This window comes from Panulirus ornatus, chromosome 48 (assembly GCF_036320965.1).
Source record: "Panulirus ornatus isolate Po-2019 chromosome 48, ASM3632096v1, whole genome shotgun sequence".
NCBI classification, from domain to species: Eukaryota; Metazoa; Arthropoda; class Malacostraca; order Decapoda; family Palinuridae; genus Panulirus; species Panulirus ornatus.
Window position 1 is genome coordinate 28,719,847 of NC_092271.1, and position 24,548 is coordinate 28,744,394.

Here is a 24,548-nt window from a genome sequence, read left to right on the forward strand (position 1 = left end):
AAAAAAGGCCACATTTGCTCACCCTCAATCTATAGCTGTCATGTGTAATGCACCGAAAACACAGGACCCACAAAACTTTCCATGGTTTACCCCAGACGCTGCACATACCCTAGTTCAGTCCAACGACAGCACATAGATCCCAGTATACCACTCGTTCCAATTCACTCTATTCCTTGCATGGCTCTCACCTCACTGTATGTTCAGGCCCAAATCACTCAAAATCTTTTTAAATCCATCCTTCCACCTCCAATGTGGTCCCCTACTTCTCCTTGTTCCCTCCACCTTAGACACATATATCCTCTTTGTCAATCTCTCCTCACTCATTCTCTCCATCCAGACCATTTCAATACACCCTCTTCAGCTCTCTCAACCAATCTCTTTCTATTTCCACAAATCCCTCTTACCCTTTCATTACTTACTCGATCAAACCACTTCACACCACATATTGTCCTCAAACATTTCATTTCCAACAAATCCACCCTCCTCTGTACAAACTTATCTATAGCCCATGCCTCACAACCATATAACATTGATGGAACTGCTATTCCTTCATATTTACCCATTTTTGTTCTTCAAAATAACGTTCTCTCCTTCCACACATTCTTCATTGCTCCCAGAACCTTTGCCCCCTCCCCCACTCTGTGACTCACTTCCACATTCCATCTGCTGCAAGTCCACTCCCAGATGTCTAAAACACTTCACTTCTATCAAGTTTTCTCCATTAAAACTTACCTCCCAATTTACTTGTCCCTCAACCCTACCGAACCTAATAATCTTGCTCTTATTCACATTTACTCTCAATTTTCTCCTTTCACACACTTTTTCAAACTCAGTCACCAACTCCTGCAGTTTCTCGTTCGAATCAGCCATCAGTGTTATATCACTGGCGAACATCAGCTGACTCACTTCCTAGGCCCTCTCATGCCCAACAGACTGCATACTCGTCCCTCGCTCCAAAACTCATGCACTCACCTCCCTAACCACCTCGTCTATAAACAAATAAAACAACCATAGGGACACCACACACCCCTGCTGCATACCGATCTTCACAAGGAACCAATCACTCTCCTCTCTTCCTACTCGTACATAAGCCTTACATCCTTGGTAAAAACTTTTCACTGCTTCTAGCAGCTTACCTCCCATACGATATACTCTTAAAACCTTCCACAAAGCATCTCTATCAACCCTATCATATGCCTTCTCCAGATCCATAAATGCTACATACAAATCCATATATTTCTTGAAGTATTTCCCACACACATTCTTCAAAGCAAACACCTGATTCACACATCCTCTACCACTTCTGAAACCACACCGCTCTTCCCCAAAAATGATGCTCAGTACATGCCTTCACCCTCTCAATCAATACCCTCCCATATAATTTCCTAGGAATACTCGACAAACTGATTCTGTCAATCATCAGGCACTTTACCATGATCCATACATACAAGGAATATCCTTACAAACCAATCAATAACAAAGTCACCCCCTTTCTCAATAAATTTTACTACAATACCATGTAAACAAGCCACCTTGCTGGGTTTCATCTTCTACAGAGCTTTCACTACCTCTTCTCTCTAAACCAAATCATTCTCCTAGACCCTCTCACTTTACACACCACACCGACCAAAACACCCTACATCTGCCACTCTATCATGAAACACATTCAACAAACCTTCAAAATACTAACTACATCTTCTCACTTCATCACTACCCATTGTTACTTCCCCTTGCCCCCTTCACCAATATTCCCATTTGTTCTCTTGCCTTAGGCTCATAATTTACGTCCTTAAAAAAAGTTTAATAATACTCTCTTACCCTAACTCTCATTTGTCCTCTTTTTCAACCCTTGCACCTTCCTCTTGACCTCCTCCCACTTTCTTACATACATCTCCCAGTCATTTGCACTCCTTCCTTGTAAGTATCATCCAAATGCCTCTCTTTTCTCTTTCATTAACAACTTTACTTCTTCATCCTACCATTCACTACCCTTTCTAATCTGCCCACTTCCCATCTTTCTCATGCCACATGCATCTTTTGCACATGCCATTACTGCTTCTCTAAATATATCCCATTCCTCACTCAATCCCCTCATGTCATTTGCTGTCACTTTTTGCCATTCTACACTCAATCTCTCCTGGTACTTCCTCACACAAGTCTCCTTTCCAACCTCACTTATTCTCACCATTCTCTTCTCTCAACATTCTCTTTTTTTTTTTTATGAAAACCTCCAAAAACCTTCACCTTCACATCCACAAGATAGTGATCACGCATCCCTCCAGCAGACCCACTCAGTCAGAACATAAACATCCAAAAGTCTCTCTTTTACATGCTTATCAATTAACACATAATTGAATAATACCCCATGACCGTCTCTCCTACTCACATACGTATACTTATGGACATCTTTCTTTTTAAACCAGGTATTCCCAATCACTGGTCTTTTTTAGTACACAAATCCACAAACTCTTCACCATTTCCATTCACAACACTGAATATCCTATGTACACCAATTATACCCTCAACTACCACATTACTCACCTTTGCATTCAAATCACCCATTACTAATAACCAGTCTCATGCACCAAAGCTGCTGACACATTCACTCAGCTGCTCCCAAAATACTTGCCTCTCATGATCTTTCTTCTCATGACCAGGTGCATAAGCACCAATAGTCACCAATCTCTCTTCATTCACTTTCAATTTTACCCACATCAATCTAGAATTTACTTCCTTACACTCTACCACACACTCCCACAACTCCTGCTTCAGGAGTTGTGCTGCACTCTCACCAAACCCTGACTTTACTCCCAAGACTTTTCCCAATCATTCTTCCCCTTTATTCACACATGAGCTTCATTTCACTCAGATTCAGAACATCCAGGTTTCTTTCCTCAAACATACTACCTATCTCTCCTCTTTTCTCATCTTGGTTACATCCATACACATTCAGACACCCCAATCTGAGCCTTCAAGGATGATGAGCACTAACCACTTGACTCCTTCTGTTTCCCCCTTTAGAAATTGAAAGTATGCAGTCTGTTGTGGATGAGAGAGCTTGGGAAGTGAGTCAGTTGTTGTTCGTTGATGATACAGCACTGGTGGCTGATTCATGTGAGAAACTGCAGAAGCTGGTGACTGAGTTTGGTACAGTGTGTGAAAGAAGAAAGTTGAGAGTAAATGTGAATAAGAGCAAGGTTATTAGGTACAGTAGGGTTGAGGGTCAAGTCAATTGGGAGGTAAGTTTGAATGGAGAAAAACTGGAGGAAGTAAAGTGTTTTAGATATCTGGGAGTGGATCTGGCAGCGGATGGAACCATGGAAGCAGAAGTGAATCAAAAGGTGGGGGAGGGGGCGAAAATTCTGGGAGCCTTGAAGAATGTTTGGAAGTCGAGAACACTATCTTGGAAAGCAAAAATGGGTATGTTTGAAGGAATGGTGGTTCCAACAATGTTGTATGGTTGCGAGGCGTGGGCTATGGATAGAGTTGTGCGCAGGAGGGTGGATATGCTGGAAATGAGATGTTTGAGGACAATATGTGGTGTGAGGTGGTTTGATCGAGTAAGTAACGTAAGGGTGAGAGAGATGTGTGGAAATAAAAAGAGAGTGGTTGAGAAAGCAGAAGAGGGTGTTTTGAAATGGTTTGGTCACATGGAGAGAATGAGTGAGGAAAGATTGACCAAGAGGATATATGTGTCGGAGGTGGAGGGAACGAGGAGAAGTGGGAGACCAAATTGGAGGTGGAAAGATGGAGTGAAAAAGATTTTGAGTGATCGGGGCCTAAACATGCAGGAGGGTGAAAGGCAGGCAAGGAATAGAGTGAATTGGATCGATGTGGTATACCGGGATCGACGTGCTGTCAGTGGATTGAATCAAGGCATGTGAAGCGTCTGGGGTAAACCATGGAAAGCTGTGTAGGTATGTATATTTGCGTGTGTGGACGTATGTACATGTGTATGGGGGGGGGGGGGGTGGGGCCATTTCTTTCGTCTGTTTCCTTGCGCTACCTCGCAAACGCGGGAGACAGCGACAAAGTATAAAAAAAAAAAAAAAAAAAATATGGAAAAGGGAAATAAATAAATAAATAAATAAATAAATAGATAAATATATATATATATATATATATATATATATATATATATATATATATATATATATATATATATATATATATTATTATTATTTCTTTATTTATTTTATTATACTTTGTCGCTGTCTCCCACGTTTGCGAGGTAGCGCAAGGAAACAGATGAAAGAAATGGCCCAACCCCCCCCCATACACATGTATATACATACTTCCACACACGCAAATATACATACCTACACAGCTTTCCATGGTTTACCCCAGACGCTTCACATGCCTTGATTCAATCCACTGACAGCACGTCAACCCCGGTATACCACATCGCTCCAATTCACTCTATTCCTTGCCCTCCTTTCACCCTCCTGCATGTTCAGGCCCCGATCACACAAAATCTTTTTCACTCCATCTTTCCACCTCCAATTTGGTCTCCCTCTTCTCCTCGTTCCCTCCACCTCCGACACATATATCCTCTTGGTCAATCTTTCCTCACTCATTCTCTCCATGTGCCCAAACCACTTCAAAACACCCTCTTCTGCTCTCTCAACCACGCTCTTTTTATTTCCACACATCTCTCTTACCCTTACGTTACTCACTCGATCAAACCACCTCACACCACACATTGTCCTCAAACATCTCATTTCCAGCACATCCACCCTCCTGCGCACAACTCTATCCATAGCGCACGCCTCGCAACCATACAACATTGTTGGAACCACTATTCCTTCAAACATACCCATTTTTGCTTTCCGAGATAATGTTTTCACCTTCCACACATTCTTCAAGGCCCCCAGAATTTTCGCCCCCTCCCCCACCCTATGATCCACTTCCGCTTCCATGGTTCCATCCGCTGCCAGATCCACTCCCAGATATCTAAAACACTTCACTTCCTTCAGTTTTTCTCCATTCAAACTCACCTCTCAATTGACTTGACCCTCAACCCTACTGTACCTAATAACCTTGCTCTTATTCACATTTACTCTTAACTTTCTTCTTCCACACACTTTACCAAACTCAGTCACCAGCTTCTGCAGTTTCTCACATGAATCAGCCACCAGCGCTGTATCATCAGCGAACAACAACTGACTCACTTCTCAAGCCCTCTGATCCACAACTGACTGCATATTTACCCCTCTCTCCAAAACTCTTGCATTCACCTCCCTAACAACCCCATCCATAAACAAATTAAACAACCATGGAGACATTACACACCAATCACTTTTCTCTCTTCCTACTCGTACACATGCCTTACATCCTCGATAAAACTTTTCACTGCTTATAGCAACTTGCCTCCCACACCTTATATTCTTAATACCTTCCACAGAGCATCTCTATCAACTCTATCATATGCCTTCTCCAGATCCATAAATGCTACATACAAATCCATTTGCTTTTCTAAGTATTTCTCACATACATTCTTCAAAGCAAACACCTGATCCACACATCCTCTACCACTTCTGAAACCACAATGCTCTTCCCCAGTCTGATGATCTATAAATGCCTTTACCCTCTTAATCAATACCCTTCCATATAATTTCCCAGGAATACTAAACAGACTTATGCCTCTGTAATTTGAACACTCACCTTTATCCCTTTTGCATTTGTACAATGTCACTATGCATGCATTCCGCCATTCCTCAGGCACTTCATGATCCATACATACATTGAATATCCTTAACAACTAATCAACAACACAGTCACACCCTTTTCTTTATAACTTCCCCTGCAATACCATCCAAACCCGCCACCTTGCTGGCTTTCATCTTCCGCAAAGCTTTCACTACCTCTTCTCTGTTCACCAAACTGCAAAGCTTTCACTACCTCTTCTCTGTTCACCAAACTGCAAAACTTTCACTACCTCTTCTCTGTTCACCAAACTGAGAACTATTTGCATTAATCATTTTGCCTATCATCTCCAATTTCCAGTTTGCTACCATATTCATAACATTTTATCAGTTTAGTTAATTTGTGATCTTTATTAAAAGCTATCAGTAGAGACAGAGAGATTATAAATATTAGCCCTCATTTTTCAACTCATGTGACAAAATAGTTAGCCAAAAAGAAAGGAAGAAGTGAGATGTAAACTTGGAGTAGAAATTTTCTGAAGGCAATGCAAAATCATCATATCTTTACAGAAACTACAATTGTTCAACAGACACTGTTCCTTCACCAACCTTAACAACCTTTGTTATTCTTGTTGTTGGTCTCTGTTCCTTTCGTTTGGCCTTCATGTGCTCTCGCATTGCAGGCTGATCTTTACCATAGTACAACAAAAACAATTTGTAGTAATCATTGAACTGCTCTGATGTCTCAATTTCTTCAATACTGGAAAATTAACCAGACACTAGTTTAATACATAATCTTTTGTAAGTATAATACTACACATTAGTAAGAGCTGAATACATTTATATTCAACTCTACATTTTCATAATATATTACTTTAAATTACAGTAAAGTTTGGTATGTCAAATAATATTCAACTCGACAGCAGTCAGCAATACTTTCAACTGCCTCTTACAAAATGAAAGCTGGCTCACCGCTCAATATCTTCTTCTTTGATTGTGCGCATATTTTCTGGCAGTGGGGCATCCAGGTCCTTCATGATGAGGTCACCTTGATATTCCCCCATCATCTGAAACCTTGCCCGTAAGTTCTCCTTACGATGCTTCAGCTGACACCACTGCAAAATGAGCATGTAACTGAATGATCTTTTATTTCCTTATTTCATCATATCTAATTGCTGTTTCTTGCATCAGTAAGGTAGTGCCAGGAAACAGACGAAGAATGGCCCATCCACTCATATACACATGTACATACATAAATGCCTGTACACGCACATATACATACATATATCAATATATACATATACATACACATAGACATGTACATATTTACACATGTACATTTTCATACTTGCTTGTCTTTATCCATTCCAAGTGCTACCCCACCCAACAGGAAACAGCTTTGCTACCCCCGTTTCAGTGAGGTAGCACCAGGAAAACAGACAAAAAAGGGCCAAATTCGTTCATACTCAGTCTACAGCTGTCATGTGTAATGCACAGAAAACACAGCTCCCTATCCACATCCAGGCCCCACACACCTTTCTATGGTTTACCCCAGACGCTTCACATACCCTGGTTCAGTCAACTGACAGCACGTTGACCCTGGTATACCACAGTGATCCAATCCCCTTTTTTTCTTGCATGCCTCTCACCCTCCTATATGTTCAGGCCCTGATCGCTCAAAGTCCTTTTCACACCAAACTTCCATCCCCAATTTGGTCTCCTGCTTCTCCTTGTTCCCTCCATCTCTGACACATATATCCTCTTTGTCAATCTTTCCTAACTCATTCTCTCCATATGTCCAAACCATTTCAACACACACTCTTATGCTCTCTCAACCACACTCATTATATTTTCACACATCTCTCTTACCCTTTCATCACTTACTCAATCAAACCACCTAATATGATCTAATATGCTTTTGTATGGTTTCTGATAAACAAGATCTACCAACTAATACGATCATGTACTTCCATGTGTGGCGGGAATGGATGAAGGCAGCATGTATGAATATGTATGTATATGTTGAAATGTATAGGTATGTATATGTGCATGTGTGGGTGTTTATGTATATACATGTGTATGTGGGTGGGTTGGGCCATTCTTTCTTCCGTTTCCTTGCGTTACCTAACGCGGGAGACAGTGTCAAAGTATTATACTTTGTCATGTCGTTGTCTCCCGCGTTAGCGAGGTAGCGCAAGGAAACAGACGAAAGAATGGCCCAACCCAACCACATACACATGTATATACATACACATCCACACACACACACATATACATACCTATATATTTCAACATATACATATACATACATAGACATATACATATATACACATGTACATAATTCATACTTGCTGCCTTTATTCATTTCCGTCGCCACCCCGCCACACATGAAATGACAACCCCCCTCCCCCCGCATGCGCACAAGGTAGCACTAAGAAAAGACAACAAAGGCCACATTCATTCACACTCAGTCTCTAGCTGTCATGTATAATGCACCTAAACCAAAGCTCCCTTTCCTCATCCAGGCCCCACACAACTTTCCATGGTTTACCCCAGACGCCTCACATGCCCTTGTTCAATCCACTGACAGCACATCGACCCCCGTATACCACATTGTTCCAATTCACTCTATTCCTTGAACGCCTTTCACCCTCCTGCATGTTCAGGCCATGATTGCTCAAAATCTTTTTCACTCCATCCTTCCACCTCCAATTTGGTCTCCCACTTCTAATCGTTCCCTCCACCTCTGACACATATATCCTCTTTGTCAATCTTTCCTCACTCATTCTCTCCATGTGACCAAATCATTTCAAAACACCCTCTTCTGCTCTCTCAACCACACTCTTCATAACCATACATCTCTCTTACCCTTTCATTACTAACTCGATCAAACCACCTCACACCACATATTGTCCTCAAACATCTCATTTCCAGCACATCCACCCTACTCTGCACAACTCTATCTATAGCCCATGCCTCACAACCATATAACATTGTAGGAACCACTATTCCTTCAAACATACACATTTTTGCTTTCCGAGATAATGTTTTCACCTTCCACACATTTTTCAATGCTCCCAGAACCTTTGCCCCCTCCCCCACCCTGTGACTCACTTCTGCTTCCATGGTTCCATCCACTGCCAAATCCACTCCCAGATATCTAAAACACTTCACTTCTTCCAGTTTTTCTCCATTCAAACTTACCTCCCAATTGATTTGTCCCTCAACCCTACTGTACCTAATAAACTTGCTCTTATTCACATTTATTCTCAGCTTTCTTCTTTCACATACTTTACCAAACTCAGTCACAAGCTTCTGCAGTTTCTCACCCGAATCAGCCACCAGCGCTGTATCATTAATGAACAACTGACTCATTTCCCAAGCTCTCTCCTCCACAACAGATTTGCCCCTCTCTCCAAAACTCTTGCATTCACCTCCCTAACAACCCCATGCATAAACAAATTAAACAACCATGGAGACATTATGCACCCCTGCTGCAAACCAACATTCACTGAGAACCAATCACTTTCCTCTCTTTCTACTCGTACACATGCCTTACATCAATGTATAACAATAAATAAAAACATATTCATACATGCTGCCTTCATCCATTCCTGCCACCAACCCGCCACACACGAAATGACACCCTCATCCTCCTGCATGCACGCGAGGTAGCTCCAGGAAACGACAACAAAAGCCACATTCGATCACACTAAGTCTCTAGCTGTCATGTGTAATGCACCAAAACCACAGCTCCCTTTCCACATCCAGGTCCCAGAAATATATATATATTTAATGATACTCCCTCACTCCAACTTTCATTTGCCCCCTTTTTCACCTCTTGCACCTTTCTCTTGACCTCTTGCCTCTTTCTTTTATACATCTCCCAGTCAACTGCATTATTTCCCTGCAGAAATTGTCCAAATGCCTCTCTCTTCTCTTTCACTAACAATCTTTCTTCTTCATCCCACCACTCACTCCTTTTCTAATCTGCCCACCACCCACCTTTCTCATACGACAGGCTTCTTTAGCGCAAACCATCACTGCTTCCCCAAATACATCCCATTCCTCACCCACTCCCCTTACATCATTTGCTCTCATCTTTCGCCATTCTGCACTCAATCTCTCCTGGTACTTCCTCGCATGTCTCCTATCCAAACTCACTTACTCTCACCACTCTCTTCGCCCTAACATTCTTCTTTTCTGAAATACTGTACATATCTTCACCTTCACCTCCACAAGATAATGATCAGACATCCCTCCAGTTGTCCCTCTCAGCACATTAACATCCAAAAGTCTCTCTTTCATGTGCCTATCAATTAACATGTAATCCAATAATGCTGTCTGGCAATCTCTCCTACTTAAATATGTATACTTATGTATAAGTTTGTTGAGTATTCCTGGCAAATTATATGGGAGGGTATTGATTGAGAGGGTGAAGGCATGTACAGAGCATCAGATTGGGGAAGAGCAGTGTGGTTTCAGAAGTGGTAGAGGATGTGTGGATCAGGTGTTTGCTTTGAAGAATGTATGTGAGAAATACTTAGAAAAGCAAATGGATTTGTATGTAGCATTTATGCATCTGGAGAAGGCATATGATAGAGTTGATAGAGATGCTCTGTGGAAGGTATTAAGAATATATGGTGTGGGAGGCAAGTTGTTAGAAGCAGTGAAAAGTCTTTATCGAGGATGTAAGGCATGTGTACGTGTAGGAAGAGAGGAAAGTGATTGGTTCTCAGTGAATGTAGGTTTGCGGCATGGTTGTTTAATTTGTTTATGGATGGGGTTGTTAGGGAGGTGAATGCAAGAGTTTTGGAAAGAGGGGCAAGTATGAAGCCTGTTGTGGATGAGAGAGCTTGGGAAGTGAGTCAGTTGTTGTTCGCTGATGATACAGTGCTGGTGGCTGATTCATGGGAGAAACTGCAGAAGCTGGTGACTGAGTTTGGTAAAGTGTGTGAAAGAAGAAAGTTAAGAGTAAATGTGAATAAGAGCAAGGTTATTAGGTACAGTAGGGTTGAGGGTCAAGTCAATTGGGAGGTTAGTTTGAATGGAGAAAAACTGGAGGAAGTCAAGTGTTTTAGATATCTGGGAGTGGATCTGGCAGCGGATGGATCCATGGAAGCGGAAGTGAATCATAGGGTGGGGGAGGGGGCGAAAATCCTGGGAGCCTTGAAGAATGTGTGGAAGTCGAGAACATTATCTCGGAAAGCAAAAATGGGTATGTTTGAAGGAATAGTGGTTCCAACAATGTTGTATGGTTGCGAGGCGTGGGCTATGGACAGAGTTGTGCGCAGGAGGGTGGATGTGCTGGAAATGAGATGTTTGAGGACAATGTGTGGTGTGTGGTGGTTTGATCGAGTAAGTAATGTAAGGGTAAGAGAGATGTGTGGAAATAAAAAGAGCGTGGTTGAGAGAGCAGAGGAGGGTGTTTTGAAATGATTTGGGCACATGGAGAGAATGAGTGAGGAAAGATTGACCAAGAGGATATATGTGTCAGAGGTGGAGGGAACGAGAAGAAATGGGACACCAAATTGGAGGTGGAAAGATGGAGTGAAAAAGATTTTGTGTGATTGGGGCCTGAACATGCAGGAGGGTGAAAGGAGGGCAAGGAATAGAGTGAATTGGATCAATGTGGTATACCGGGGTTGATGTGCTGTCAGTGGATTGAATCAGGGCATGTGAAGCGTCTGGGGTAAACCATGGAAAGTTGTGTGGGGCCTGGATGTGGAAAGGGAGCTGTGGTTTCGGCCATTATTGCATGACAGCTAGAGACTGAGAGTGAACGAATGGGGCCTTTGTTGTCTTTTCCTAGTGCTACCTCGCACACATGAGGGGGGAGGGGGATGGTATTCCATGTGTGGCGAGGTGGCGATGGGAGTGAATGGGGGCAGACAGTGTGAATTGTGTGCATGGGTATATATGTATGTGTCTGTGTATGTATATATGTGTACATTGAGATGTATAGGTATGTATATTTGCGTGTGTGGACGTGTGTGTGTGTTTATGCATTGTGTATGGGGGTGGGTTGGGCCATTTCTTTCGTCAGTTTCCTTGCGCTACCTCGCAAACGCGGGAGACAGCGACAAAGCAAAATATAATATATATAATACGTATATCTCTCTTTTTAAACCAGGTATCCCTAATCACCAGTCCTTATTCAGCATACAAATCTACAAGCTCTTCACCATTTCCATTTACAACACTGAACACCCAAACACCCCATGTACACCAATTATACCCTCAGCTGCCGCATTACTTACCTTTGCATTCAAATCACCCATCACTATAACCTGGTCTCGTGCATCAAAGCTGCTAATACACTCACTCAGCAACTCCCAAAACACTTGCCTCTAATCATCTTTCTTATCATGACCAGGTGCATAGGCACCAATAATAACCCATCTCTCTCTATCCACTTTCAGTTTCACCCATATCAATCTAGCGTTTACTTTGTTTCACTCTATCACATACTCCCACAACTCCTGCTTCATGAGTAGTGCTACTCACACATCTATCCAACCTCACTTACTCTCACCACTCTCCTCATCCCAACATTCTTCTTTTCTGAAAACCTGTACATATCTTCACCTTCACCTCCACAAGATCATGATCAGACATCCCTCCAGTTGTCCCTCTCAGCACATTAACATCCAAAAGTCTCTCTTTCATGTGCCTATCAATTAACACGTAATCCAATAATGCTGTCGGGCAATCTCTCCTACTTAAATATGTATATTTATGTATATCTCTCTTTTTAAACCAGGTATCCCCAATCACCAGTCCTTTTTCAGCACACAAATCTACAAGCTCTTCACCATTTCCATTTACAACACTGAACACCCAAACACCCCATGTACACCAATTATACCCTCAGCTGCCGCATTACTCACCTTTGCATTCAAATCACCCATCACTATAACCTGGTCTTGTGCATCAAAGCTGCTAATACACTCACTCAGCAACTCCCAAAATACTTGCCTCTAATCATCTTTCTTATCATGACCAGGTGCATAGGCACCAATAATAACCCATCTCTCTCTATCCACTTTCAGTTTCACCCATATCAATCTAGCGTTTACTTTCTTTCACTCTATCACATACTCCCACAACTCCTGCTTCAGGAGTAGTGCTACTCACACATCTATCCAACCTCACTTACTCTCACCACTTTCCTCGTCCCAACATTCTTCTTTTCTGAAAACCTGTACATATCTTCACCTCCACAAGATAAAGATCAGACATCCCTCCAGTTGTCCCTCTCAGCACATTAACATCCAAAAGTCTCTCTTTCATGTGCCTATCAATTAACACATAATCCAATAATGCTGTCTGGCAATCTCTCCTACTTAAATATGTATATTTATGTATATCTCTCTTTTTAAACCAGGTATTCCCAATCACCAGTCCTTTTTCAGCACACAAATCTACAAGCTCTTCACCATTTCCATTTACAACACTGAACACCCAAACACCCCATGTACACCAATTATACCCTCAGCTGCTGCATTACTCACCTTTGCATTCAAATCATCCATCACTATAACCCGGTCTCGTGCATCAAAGCTGCTAATACACTCACTCAGCTTCTCCCAAAACACTTGCCTCTAATCATCTTTCTTATCATGACCAGGTGCATAGGCACCAATAATCACCCATCTCTCTCTATCCAATTTCAGTTTCACCCATATCAATCTAGAGTTTACTTTATTTCACTCTATCACATACTCCCACAGCTCCTGCTTCAGAGTAGTACTACATGGCAACCCCCCCGTGTGCACGCTAGGAAAAGACAACAAGGGCCACATTCATTCACACTCAGTCTCTAGCTGTCATGTGCAATGCACTGAAACCACAGCTTTCCATGGTTTACCCTAGACACTTCACATGCCCTGGTTCAACCTACAAACAGCACGTTGACCCCCATATACCACATTGTTCCAATTCACTTTATTCCTTGCATGATTTTCATCCTCCTGTATGTTCAGGCCCCGATCACTCAAAATCATTTTCACTCCATCCTTCCACCTCCAATTTGGTCTCCTGCTTCTCCTTCTTCCCTCCACCTCTGACATATATATCCTCTTTACCAACCTTTCCTCACTCATTCTCTCCAGATGTCCAAACCATATCAGCACAACCTCTTCTGCTCTCTTAACCACACTCTTTTCATTTCCACACATCTCTCTTACCCTTTCATTACTTATTCGATTAAACCAACTCACACCACATACTGTCCTCAAACATTTCATATCCAACACATTTACCCTCCTTTGTACAACCCTATCTATAGTCCATGCCTTGCAACCATATAACATTGTTGGAACTACTATTCCCTCAAATATACCCATTTTTGCTCTCCGAGACAACATTCTCTCCTTCCAAACATTCCTCACCGTTCCCAGAACATTTGCCCCCTCCCCGACCCTGTGACTCACTTCCACTTCCATTCACTGGTAAGTCCACTATCAAATACCTAAATCACTTCACTTCCCCAAATTTTTCTCTATTTAAAGTTACATCCCAATTAACATGTCCCTTAACCCTACTGAACATAATAACCTTGCTCTTATTCACATTTACTCCTTAACTTTCTTATTTCACACACTTTTCCAAACTCAGTCACCAACTTCTGCAATTTCTCACTTGATTCAGCCACTTGAGAAGTATCATCAGAGAACAACAACTGACTCACTGCCTCATTCCCAGGCCCACTCATCACCAACATACTGCATACTTGCCCCTCTCTGCAAAACTCTTGCATTTACCTCCCTAACCACGCCATCCATAAACATATTAAACAAATATGGGGACATCACACCCCTGGCGCAGACAAACATTCACAAAACATATAACATAAAATACAACATAATACTAATTAGCAATCAATTCTTTCAGTGTAGTTTAAAAAATTATAAAACATGTGCAGTGGCAACTCAACTGATACTCAGGCCTTTTTCCTACACTTATTAACACATTGAGCTGAAACATCTACAAAACACCCAATTGTTTATCTGTCATCTGTAATGCACTCACACCAGAGTCCCCTCTCCACAACCAGGTACCACTAATCTTTCTGTTGTTTCCCTCCACTGGTTCATATGCTCTGGTTCCACCTATTGACAACAGGCCTCCTCCTGTATACCAAGTTACCCCCCAGCTCACTCTATCCTGTGCACATCTTTCATTCTCCAGCATGAAAAGAATTCAACCATTCTAAATTTGTTTCACTCCATCCTTCCATCTTCAATTTTGTCTCACTTGTCTGCTCCAGTACTGACACATGTATCCTCTCTGTCAAACTCCCCTCCCTCATTCTCTTCATATGTACAAACCACTTCAGCACACCCTTAACAGCTTTCAACCATAGCCTCCATATTACCAAAGCTTTCTCTCAAGCTATCAATTACTTCCTCAATCATATTCTGTCCTCAAACATTTAATTTTCAATACAGTCACCCTCTTTCATACAATCTCACCTATGACCCATGTCTTGAATCTATACTACAACTTAAATCATACTCATCTTAGCCCACCCACACAGTGACCTTTCTTTCCACACATTCCTCAATGCTTCCAGAACCTTCACTCACTCACCCTGATGATCGCCCCCATTTTCATGGTTCCACTCGCTGCCAAGTCCTCTCCAACGTATTAAACATCCCACTTCCTCTAAGTATTCTTCATTCAAACTCAAACCTAACCAGCATCTTTTCACTGCTAAACCTTGCTTTCACTGCCTAACCTTGCTTTCATTCACATAAAATCTCAACTTTCTATCACAAAGTCCACTGAACTCACATACCAACTTTACAGTTTCTCACTTGAATCTGCCACCTGCAAAGAACAAATTACTCACTTCCCAGACCTTCACCCATCCACCCACTACAGACTGTCTTCTTGCCTCTTTCTCGATGACCCTTACATTTACCTCCATCACTACTCCATCCACAAACAAATTAAATAGCCATGGTGACATCACACACCCCTCATGCAGATCCATCTTCAACTAGAACCATTCACCCTCCTCTCTATCTACTTGCACACATCGGCTACTCTCTTCATAAAAACTCCTCACCGCTTCTAATAGCTTTCCTCCCTCATCAGTTATTTGTAAGAACTCCAAAATAGTATCTCTATCAACCCTATCATATGTTTTCTATCAATCTATCTATATCTTTGATGGCCACTCCCATCAATGGGATGGCCACAATAAAGAAGTCTCCACTTATCCCTGTCCTTATATGCTTCCCTTCCGTACATCACTGCATGCATTCTTCCTCCGTTGGTCTCCATCCAGTGCTCTTCCACTCTTATTTCCCCAAGTCACAAGTGTCTTCCTTTGACAAGAACCAACCTCATTAATCATATACATTCTTCTAGTGTATTCCCATCTTACATTCTTTCCACATGAACAAACCATCTCAAAGTATTATGTTTCATCCACTCTCCTTCTTTCAGATCCACAAATGCAGACAGAAATCCTTCTTTTTCTCTAAGTACTTTTTACACATTCTTTCAAGCAAATACCTGATCCACACATTCTTGACTATTCCTGAAACCATAACATTCCTTTCCAATCTAATGTTCTCTGGAGGTCTGTGGCATAGGTGTATGATATCACTTTGGCTGTTTACTTTGTTCACAGTTAGGGTGATCAGGGAGATAAATGTAAGGATCATGGAGAGAGGGGTGAATATGCAATCAGTAGTGGGTGAGAGGAACCTGGTAATTGAGTCAGTTGTCATTTGCTGATGACAAAGCACTGGTGGCAGATTTGAGTGAGAAACTGAAGAAGTTGGTGACAAAGTATGGGAGAGTGTGTGAAAGGAGGAAGTTGAGTAAAAGTCACTAAAAGCAAGGTCATTAGGTTTAGCAGGGCAGAGGGACAGGTTAGCTGGGATGTGAGTCTGAACAGAGAAAATCTGGAGAAAGTGAAATGTTTCAGGTACCTAGGAATGGTCATGGCAGCAAATGGAGCCACAGAAGCAGAAGTGAGTTACAGGATGGGTGAGGGGGTGAAGGTTCTTGGAGCACTGAAGAAAGTATGGAAAGAATGGTTGTTATTTGGAAGGAAAAATGGGTGTGTCTGAAGGTATAGCAGTCCCAATGATGTAAGGATGCAAGGCATAGGGTATAAAGGAGGATGTTTGAAGCCAATACATAGCATGAGGTGGTTTGATAAAGTATTAAAAAGGTAAGATAGAGGTGTGGTAATAAGAAGATTGTAGTTAAGAGAGTTGAAGAGGGTGTGCCAAAATGACTAAGACATATGGAGAGAATGAGTAAGGAGAGGTTGACTAAGAGGATACATGCAGCAGAAGTGGAGGAGACATGGAGAAAACCAAACTGGAGATTCAAGGATGGAGTGGAAAAGATTTTTAGCCCTTGTGGCCTGAACATGCAGGAGAAAGATGTGCACAAGACAGAGTGGATTGGGGCAATATAGTATACAGGCAGCAACATGCTGACAGCAAAATGGTGAAGAAGCACTAATGACAGCATACTGGACATGGAATGAGGATATATGGAGGTCGACTGAGACACCCCATGTAACTGGGAATGGAGCTGAGAATGAGAGCTAAACAAGCAATTAAGGGTAAATGAGATGTGAAGGTTTATGCCTTATACTTAAAAAGACAAATGGAAATGGAGCACAGATTTCACATAAGTTTTTTAGGTCATACTTTTATAATTACCTTCTCATCCCAGTGATACACTTTCCATAAATCATGAATAGTTAACTCAGGCTGAACCTCCTCTTTCCTATAAAAGGCAATAAATGGCACTTCACAAGAAGAGTTCCTCATCAAATCCAAAGCATTGTATATCTTCTGGATTACATGGATATCACGGTGAGAGCGCTGCCTTGCCTCCTCACGTCCTTCCTGTCAGAAGAAAAAAAATCAGTCCTAAGCAACAGAGAGGTAGCATGTCACAGACCCAGTTTGGATGGGTTGTGGTTGGAGAGGAATGTGGTAAGAAAGTTTGGGAAAACCAAACCATAGCAAACCATATGAATGTAAGTGAGAGAACATAAAGTTATTTTGGTTTAGCTAAATTGACTGAGAAAAGATATGTGTGTGTGAAAAAGGAGGGTGTCTTTCAAAAAGGCTGGGTAGTTACTTATGACAGAACCACATACATAAGAGATAAAGATGGTATCTTAAGAAAATAATTGGAGAAAATGATATAATACTTGTAGATGCTTTGAAAATGAAACTGAGGAATGAGAGTACAAAACAGGTATGGTAAACAAAAAGAAAGAGCATTAATGTATCTATTTATATCTCCTATGACCATTCCCTTCAGGAACTCCTTCATGGGGGGTGGCATGGCAAAAGTCTCCACAACTGATGAACTCCAGTATCTTGAAAATGGAAAAGTTATATGTATATTTTATTTCCACTTACCGCAATGCAATTTCTGTAAATGAATCCTTTTTACCCAAGACCTTTGTAAGGGCTCCTGCAGTCCAAGGCTGCAGATTTCCAGTAACAGAGAAATGTGGACTCCTTAGGAGTGAGAGGTTCTTTGATGAAACTGACTCTTCACTTGCAGTGCAACCTTGGGCAGGCAGTTTGGTAACACTTACAGAAAGTGCAGAAGCTGGTTTCTGAGTTTCGGAGAATGTGTGTGAGAAAAAAATGTGACCAAACCAAGGTTATTAGGTTTGGCAGTGAAAAGAGAGAGATTATGTGGAGTGTGACTTTGAGGCACAGATGGGTATGTGTGATGGTATATAAGTTCCACTGGTGCAGTATGGATGTGAGACATAGGCCTCAGACATGGGGCAGACATAAATGTAGAGAATAAGGTGAATGTGTTTAAAATGAAATGCTTGAGGAAAACATGTGGTGTAAGGATGGATGATCAAATAAGAAATGATAGAGAGGTGCAGTAGTAAGAGGTGTTTGGAAGAGAAAGCTGAAGATAATGTGCTGAAATGGTTTGGAGATATAAGAGGACAAGTGAGAAAAGGATCACTAAAAGGGTATACTGTCTGACTTGGAGGGAACAAGGAAAAGGAGGGAACCAAGGAGATAGATGGAAGGAGTGAAAGATAATTCGAAGGCTCAGGGCCTGAATATGCAAGAGGGTAAGAGGAAGGCAAGGGACAGAGCAAACTGGAGTGATTAATTTACAAGGGATGCCATGCTGTCAATGGGCTGAACCAGGGTATGTGAATGGTAGGGAGAAACGACACAAGGGTCTGTGGGGCCTTTCCTCAACAAAGTTGACTTTTTACTCAAAGTGAACATCAGGCAGGTGAAGTCTGGTAACATCTGAATAAACTGCAGATGATGGTTTCTGAGTTTGGATGTGAAGGTAATTAATGTGGCAGTTGAGGGTATAATTGGTGTACATGGGGTATTCAGAGCTGTGAATGGAAATGGTGAAGAGCTTGTGAATCTGTGAGCTGAAAAAAGACTGCTGATTGGGAATACCTAGCTTAAAAAGGGAGATATGCATAACTATACGTACGTAAGTAGGAAAGATGGTCAAAGGGCATTATCAGATTACGTGTTAATTGATACCTGTGTAAATGAGAGACTTTTGAATGTTAATGTGCTGAGAGGGGCAGCTGATGGGATGTCTGATCATAATCTTGTGAGGGCAAAGGTGAAGATTTGTAGAGGTTTTCAAAAAGAAGAGAGAATGTCAGGGAAAAGCGAGTGGTGAGAGTAAGTGAACTTACAAAGGAGACATGAGAGGAACTACCAGGAGAGACTGAGTGTAAAATGGCAAAAGGTGAGAGCAAATGATGTGAGGGAGTGGGTGATGAATGGGGTGTATTTAAGAAGCAGTGATGTCATGTGCAAGAGATGCATTTCGCATGAGAAAGGTGGAAGGTGGGAAGATTAGAAAGGGTAGTGTGGGGTAAGATGAAGAGGTAAAGTTGTTAAAGAAAGAGAAAAGAGAACCATTTGTACGATACTTAAAAGTAATGAATGCAAATGACAGGGAGATGTACATGAGAAAGGGGATAAAGGTGAGTGTTCAAATTACAGAGGTATAAGTTTGTTGAGTATTCCTGGGAAATTATGTGGGAGGGTATTGATTGAGAGGGTGAAGGCATGTACAGAGCATCAGACTGGGGAAGAGCAGTGTGGTTTCAGAAGTGGTAGAGGATGTGTGGATCAGGTGTTTGCTTTGAAGAATAAATGAGACATACTTAGAAAAACAGATGGATTTGTAGGTAGCATTTATGGATCTGGAAAAGGCATATGATAGAGGTGATAGAGATGCTCTTTGGAAGGTATTAAGAGTATATGGTGTGGGAGGCAAGTTGCTAGAAGCAGTGAAATGTTTTTATTGAGGATGTAAGGCATGTGAACAAGCAGGAAGAGAGGAAAAGGACTGGTTCCCAGTGAATGTTGGTTTGTGGCAGAGGTGCATGATCTTTCCATGGTTGTTTAATTTGTTTATGGATGGGATTTTGGAGAAAGGGGCATGTATGCACTCTGTTGTGGATGAGAGGGCTTGGAAAGTGAGTCAGTTGCTGTTCGCTCACGATACAGTACTAGTGGCTGATATGGGTGAGAAACTGCATTAGTTGGTAAATGAGTTTGGTAAAGTGTGTGAAAGAAGAAAGCTGAGAGTAAATGTGAACAAGAGGAAGGTTATTAGGTTCAATAGGGTTGAGGGGCAAGTTAATTGGAAGGTAAGTTTTAATGGAGAAAAATTGGAGGAAGTAAAGTGTTTTAGATATCTTGGAGTGGACTTAGCAGTGGATGGAACCATGGAACTGAAGTGAGTCATGGGGTAGGGGAAGGGACGAAAGTTCTGGGAGTGTTGAAGAATGTGTGAAAGGCGAGAGCGTTACTTCAGAGAGCAAAAATGGGTATGTTTGAAGGAATAGTCGTTCCAACAATGTTATATGGTTGTGAGGCATTAAACTACAGATAGGGTTGTGTGGAGGAGGATGGATGAGTTGGAGCTGAGACGTCTGAGGACAATATGTGGTGTGAGGTGGTTTGATCGAGTAAGTAATGAAAGGGTAAGAGAGATGTGTGGTAATAAAAAGAGTGTGGTTGAGAGAGCAGAAGAGGGTGTATTGAAAAGGTTTGGTCACATGGAGACAATAAGCGAGGAAAGATTGACAAAAAGGATATATGTGTCAGAGGTGGAGGGAACGAGGAGAAGGAGACCAAAGTGGAGGTGGAAGGATGGAGTGAAAAAGATTTTGAGCGATCGGGGCCTGAACATACAGGAGGGTAAAAGGCATGCAAGGAATAGAGTGAATTGGAACAATGTGGTTTACCAGGGTCAACAAGCTGTCAATGGACTGAACCAGGGCATGTGAAGTGTCTGGGGTAAACCATGGAAAGTTTTATGGGGCCTGGATGTGGAAAGGGAGCTGCGGTTTTGGTGCATTACACATGAGAGCTAGAGACTGAGCGTAAACGAATGTGGCCTTTGTTATCTTTTAGTAGCGCTTAAATGTTTATGTATATACATGTATATGTGGGTTGGCTGGGCCATTCCTCATCTGTTTCCTTGCACTACCTCACTAACGGAGGACACGGTGGTTACTTATAAGTATAATAAACGTATATATGTACATGTCTGAGTGTGTATGAATATGCATGTACATGAGTGTATGTCGATGTGTATATGTGCATGTATGGGCATTTATGTACACATATGTGTATATGTAAACACAGAAGAGGTAGTAAAAGCTTTGCGGAAGATGAAAGCCGGCAAGGCAGCAGGTTTGGATGGTATTGCAGTGGAATTTATTAAAAAAGGGGGTGACTGTATTATTGACTGGTTGGTAAGGTTATTTAATGTATGTATGACTCATGGTGAGGTGCCTGAGGATTGGCGGAATGCGTGCATAGTGCCATTGTACAAAGGCAAAGGGGATAAGAGTGAGTGCTCAAATTACAGAGGTATAAGTTTGTTGAGTATTCCTGGTAAATTATATGGGAGGGTATTGATTGAGAGGGTGAAGGCATGTACAGAGCATCAGACTGGGGAAGAGCAGTGTGGTTTCAGAAGTGGTAGAGGATGTGTGGATCAGGTGTTTGCTTTGAAGAATGTATGTGAGGAATACTTAGAAAAGCAAATGGATTTGTATGTTGCATTTATGAATCTGGAGAAGGCATATGATAGAGTTGATAGAGATGCTCTGTGGAAGGTATTAAGATTATATGGTGTGGGAGGCAAGTTGTGAGAAGCAGTGAAAAGTTTTTATTAAGGATGTAAGGCATGTGTACGTGTAGGAAGAGAGGAAAGTGATTGGTTCTCAGTGAATGTAGGTTTGCGGCAGGGGTGTGTGATGTCTCCATGGTTGTTTAATTTGTTTATGGATGGGGTTGTTAGGGAGGTGAATGCAAGAGTTTTGGAAAGAGGGGCAAGTATGAAGTCTGTTGGGGATGAGAGAGCTTGGGAAGTGAGTCAGTTGTTGTTCACTGATGATACAGCGCTGGTGGCTGATTCATGTGAGAAACTGCAGAAGCTGGTGACTGAGTTTGGTAAAGAGCGTGAAAGAAGAAAGTTAACAGTAAATGTGAATAACAGCAAGGTACAGTAGGGTTGAGGGTCAAGTCAATTGGGAGGTTAGTTTGAATGGAGAAAAACTGGAGGAAGTAAAGTGTTTTAGATATCTGGGAGTGGATCTGGCAGCAGATGGAACCATAGAAGCGGAAGTGGATCATAGGGTGGGGGAGGGGGCGAAAATTCTGGGAGCCTTGAAGAATGTGTGGAAGTCGAGAACATTATCTCGGAAAGCAAAAATGGGTATGTTTGAAGGAATAGTGGTTCCAACAATGTTGTATGGTTGCGAGGCGTGGGCTATGGATAGAGTTGTGCGCAGGAGGATGGATGTGCTGGAAATGAGATGTTTGAGGACAATGTGTGGTGTGAGGTGGTTTGATCGAGTAAGTAACGTAAGGGTAAGAGAGATGTGTGGAAATAAAAAGAGCGTGGTTGAGAGAGCAGAAGAGGGTGTTTTGAAATGGTTTGGGCACATGGAAAGAATGAGTGAGGAAAGGTTGGCCAAGATATATGTGTCGGAGGTGGAGGGAACGAGGAGAAGTGGGAGACCAAATTGCAGGTGGAAAGATGGAGTGAAAAAGATTTTGTGTGATCGGGGCCTGAACATGCAGGAGGGTGAAAGGAGGGCAAGGAATAGAGTGAATTGGAGTGATGTGGTATACCAGGGTTGATGGGCTGTCAGTGGATTGAATCAGGGCATGTGAAGTGTCTGGGGTAAACCATGGAAAGCTGTGTAGGTATGTATATTTTGCGTGTGTGGACGTATGTATATACATGTGTATGGGGGTGGGTTGGGCCATTTCTTCGTCTGTTTCCTTGTGCTACCTCGCAAACGCGGGAGACCGCAAAAAAAAAAAAAGTGTAAACAAGTGGATGGGCCATCCTTCGTCTGTTTCCTGGCGCTACCTCGATGACGTGGGAAATGGCGATCAAGTGTAACATATAACCATTTATCTACTTACTTCCTGCTGCAAGAGTCCCTTTTGTCATTGTGAGGTTCCTGCAGCATTTAGAAAGCTGGTCATGTTCCACTGGTTGGGACCACAGATCATAAAGTGTTGTAGAGTGTGTGTGTCTAAGTAGTGTGTGCAGGGCAATTGAGTAGTAAGTCCTTGGTGTGTTTTGACAACACTTAACTCATGCAAGTCATTCTTCATCTATCTATTTACTTCCTGCTGCAGGAGTCCCTTTTATCATTGTGAGGTTCCTACAGCATTTAGAAAGCAGGTCATGTTCCATTGGTTGGGATCGCAGATCATAAAGTGTTGTGAAGTGTGTGTGTGTATAAGTAGTGTGTGCAGGGCAACTGAGTAGTAAGTCCTTGGTGTGTCTTGACAACACTTAACTCATGTAAATCATTCTTCATAACTCTAGATTTTTCTGCAGTTACCATTATGCACTAGCCCTGCCTTTTGGCAAAATGGTAGAAGCAACAGATAAAAGTAGTAGCTAGGAACTTTAGGTAAAAGCATCAGGCAGAAACATTTGATAGAAGTAGCAGGTAGGAGAATTCAGCTGGAACACTAAGCAGAAGTGGTTGAATAGTAGGCAGGAATATTAGGTAGACAAATTAAGTCAGAGCCTCTGGAAACACTGTGCAAGAGTTGCCCTCCCCAAAACGTGAGTGTTAAGGGTGAGGCCCTAAAGGATAAGAGGTGGAAAAAAGTTCACCAGTCATGGATACTCTTTTGCTGTGGACACCCCCTGGGGTGAGTTCCCAGTAGGAACAGGCATCAGAGGTACAGAGAGACACATAGTTATGGGTGATGTCCATAACATAACCGGGAGTGTGTGATCTGTGTTTGTCTGGGGAGTGTGGCTTCTAGTGGATGTATGGTGGGATGGACTTTAAGAATGAACTGAGAGGTCAGATGTTTCATGATTGTTGGGTTATTTCCACAGGTATGTGTTCTGTCATTGCTATATTTGTTGATGGTGTGGGGGATCTGTCAGTAGAGGTTACTAAATTCTGAGGCATCTGAGCCAGAGTTATACATGATGATGACAAAAGATACAAACTGCATCAAAATTCCACCAGTATGTAGAGGTGCTGGCAACTGTGACATATCAACACAAGGCTGTGTAGCCATGAGTGCAATATCAGAAATTTGCTCCCAATCATTGCTGTCTGTCATTCTACAAGGGAAAGTTAAAGCCTATTTCAATTTTCATAAGAGATAAATTATCTTTTACTTAAAAACTCCTATTTTTCAAAAACATCTGGAAATGTATGTGCTTGCTTATAGGGTTAATGAGTACAAAGGCACCATCATCATGCTTTGCTTATAAGAGAAAAGGGCACCAGGATTGTAAGTTGCCATATTCATGATAACATTAAGTTATGAGAATATGCCTCTTTAGGATTAACATAAGTGAACTTTGAATTATTCTGGTACAAGAAAA

General features: G+C 41.9%; 1 protein-coding gene across 1 annotated transcript in view; it reads right to left on the reverse strand.

The window, feature by feature from the left end:
- Spt6 (transcription elongation factor Spt6) overlaps positions 1–24,548 on the reverse strand; it is a 71,473-nt gene that overhangs the window by 14,535 nt on the left and 32,390 nt on the right. Inside the window, exons 8-10 of the mRNA XM_071690372.1 lie at positions 17,342–17,530; positions 6,618–6,760; positions 6,255–6,405 (exon numbers count right to left, since the gene is read on the reverse strand). Coding sequence (XP_071546473.1) covers positions 6,255–6,405; positions 6,618–6,760; positions 17,342–17,530 — 483 coding nt within the window. The remainder of the gene's footprint in view (positions 1–6,254; positions 6,406–6,617; positions 6,761–17,341; positions 17,531–24,548) is intronic.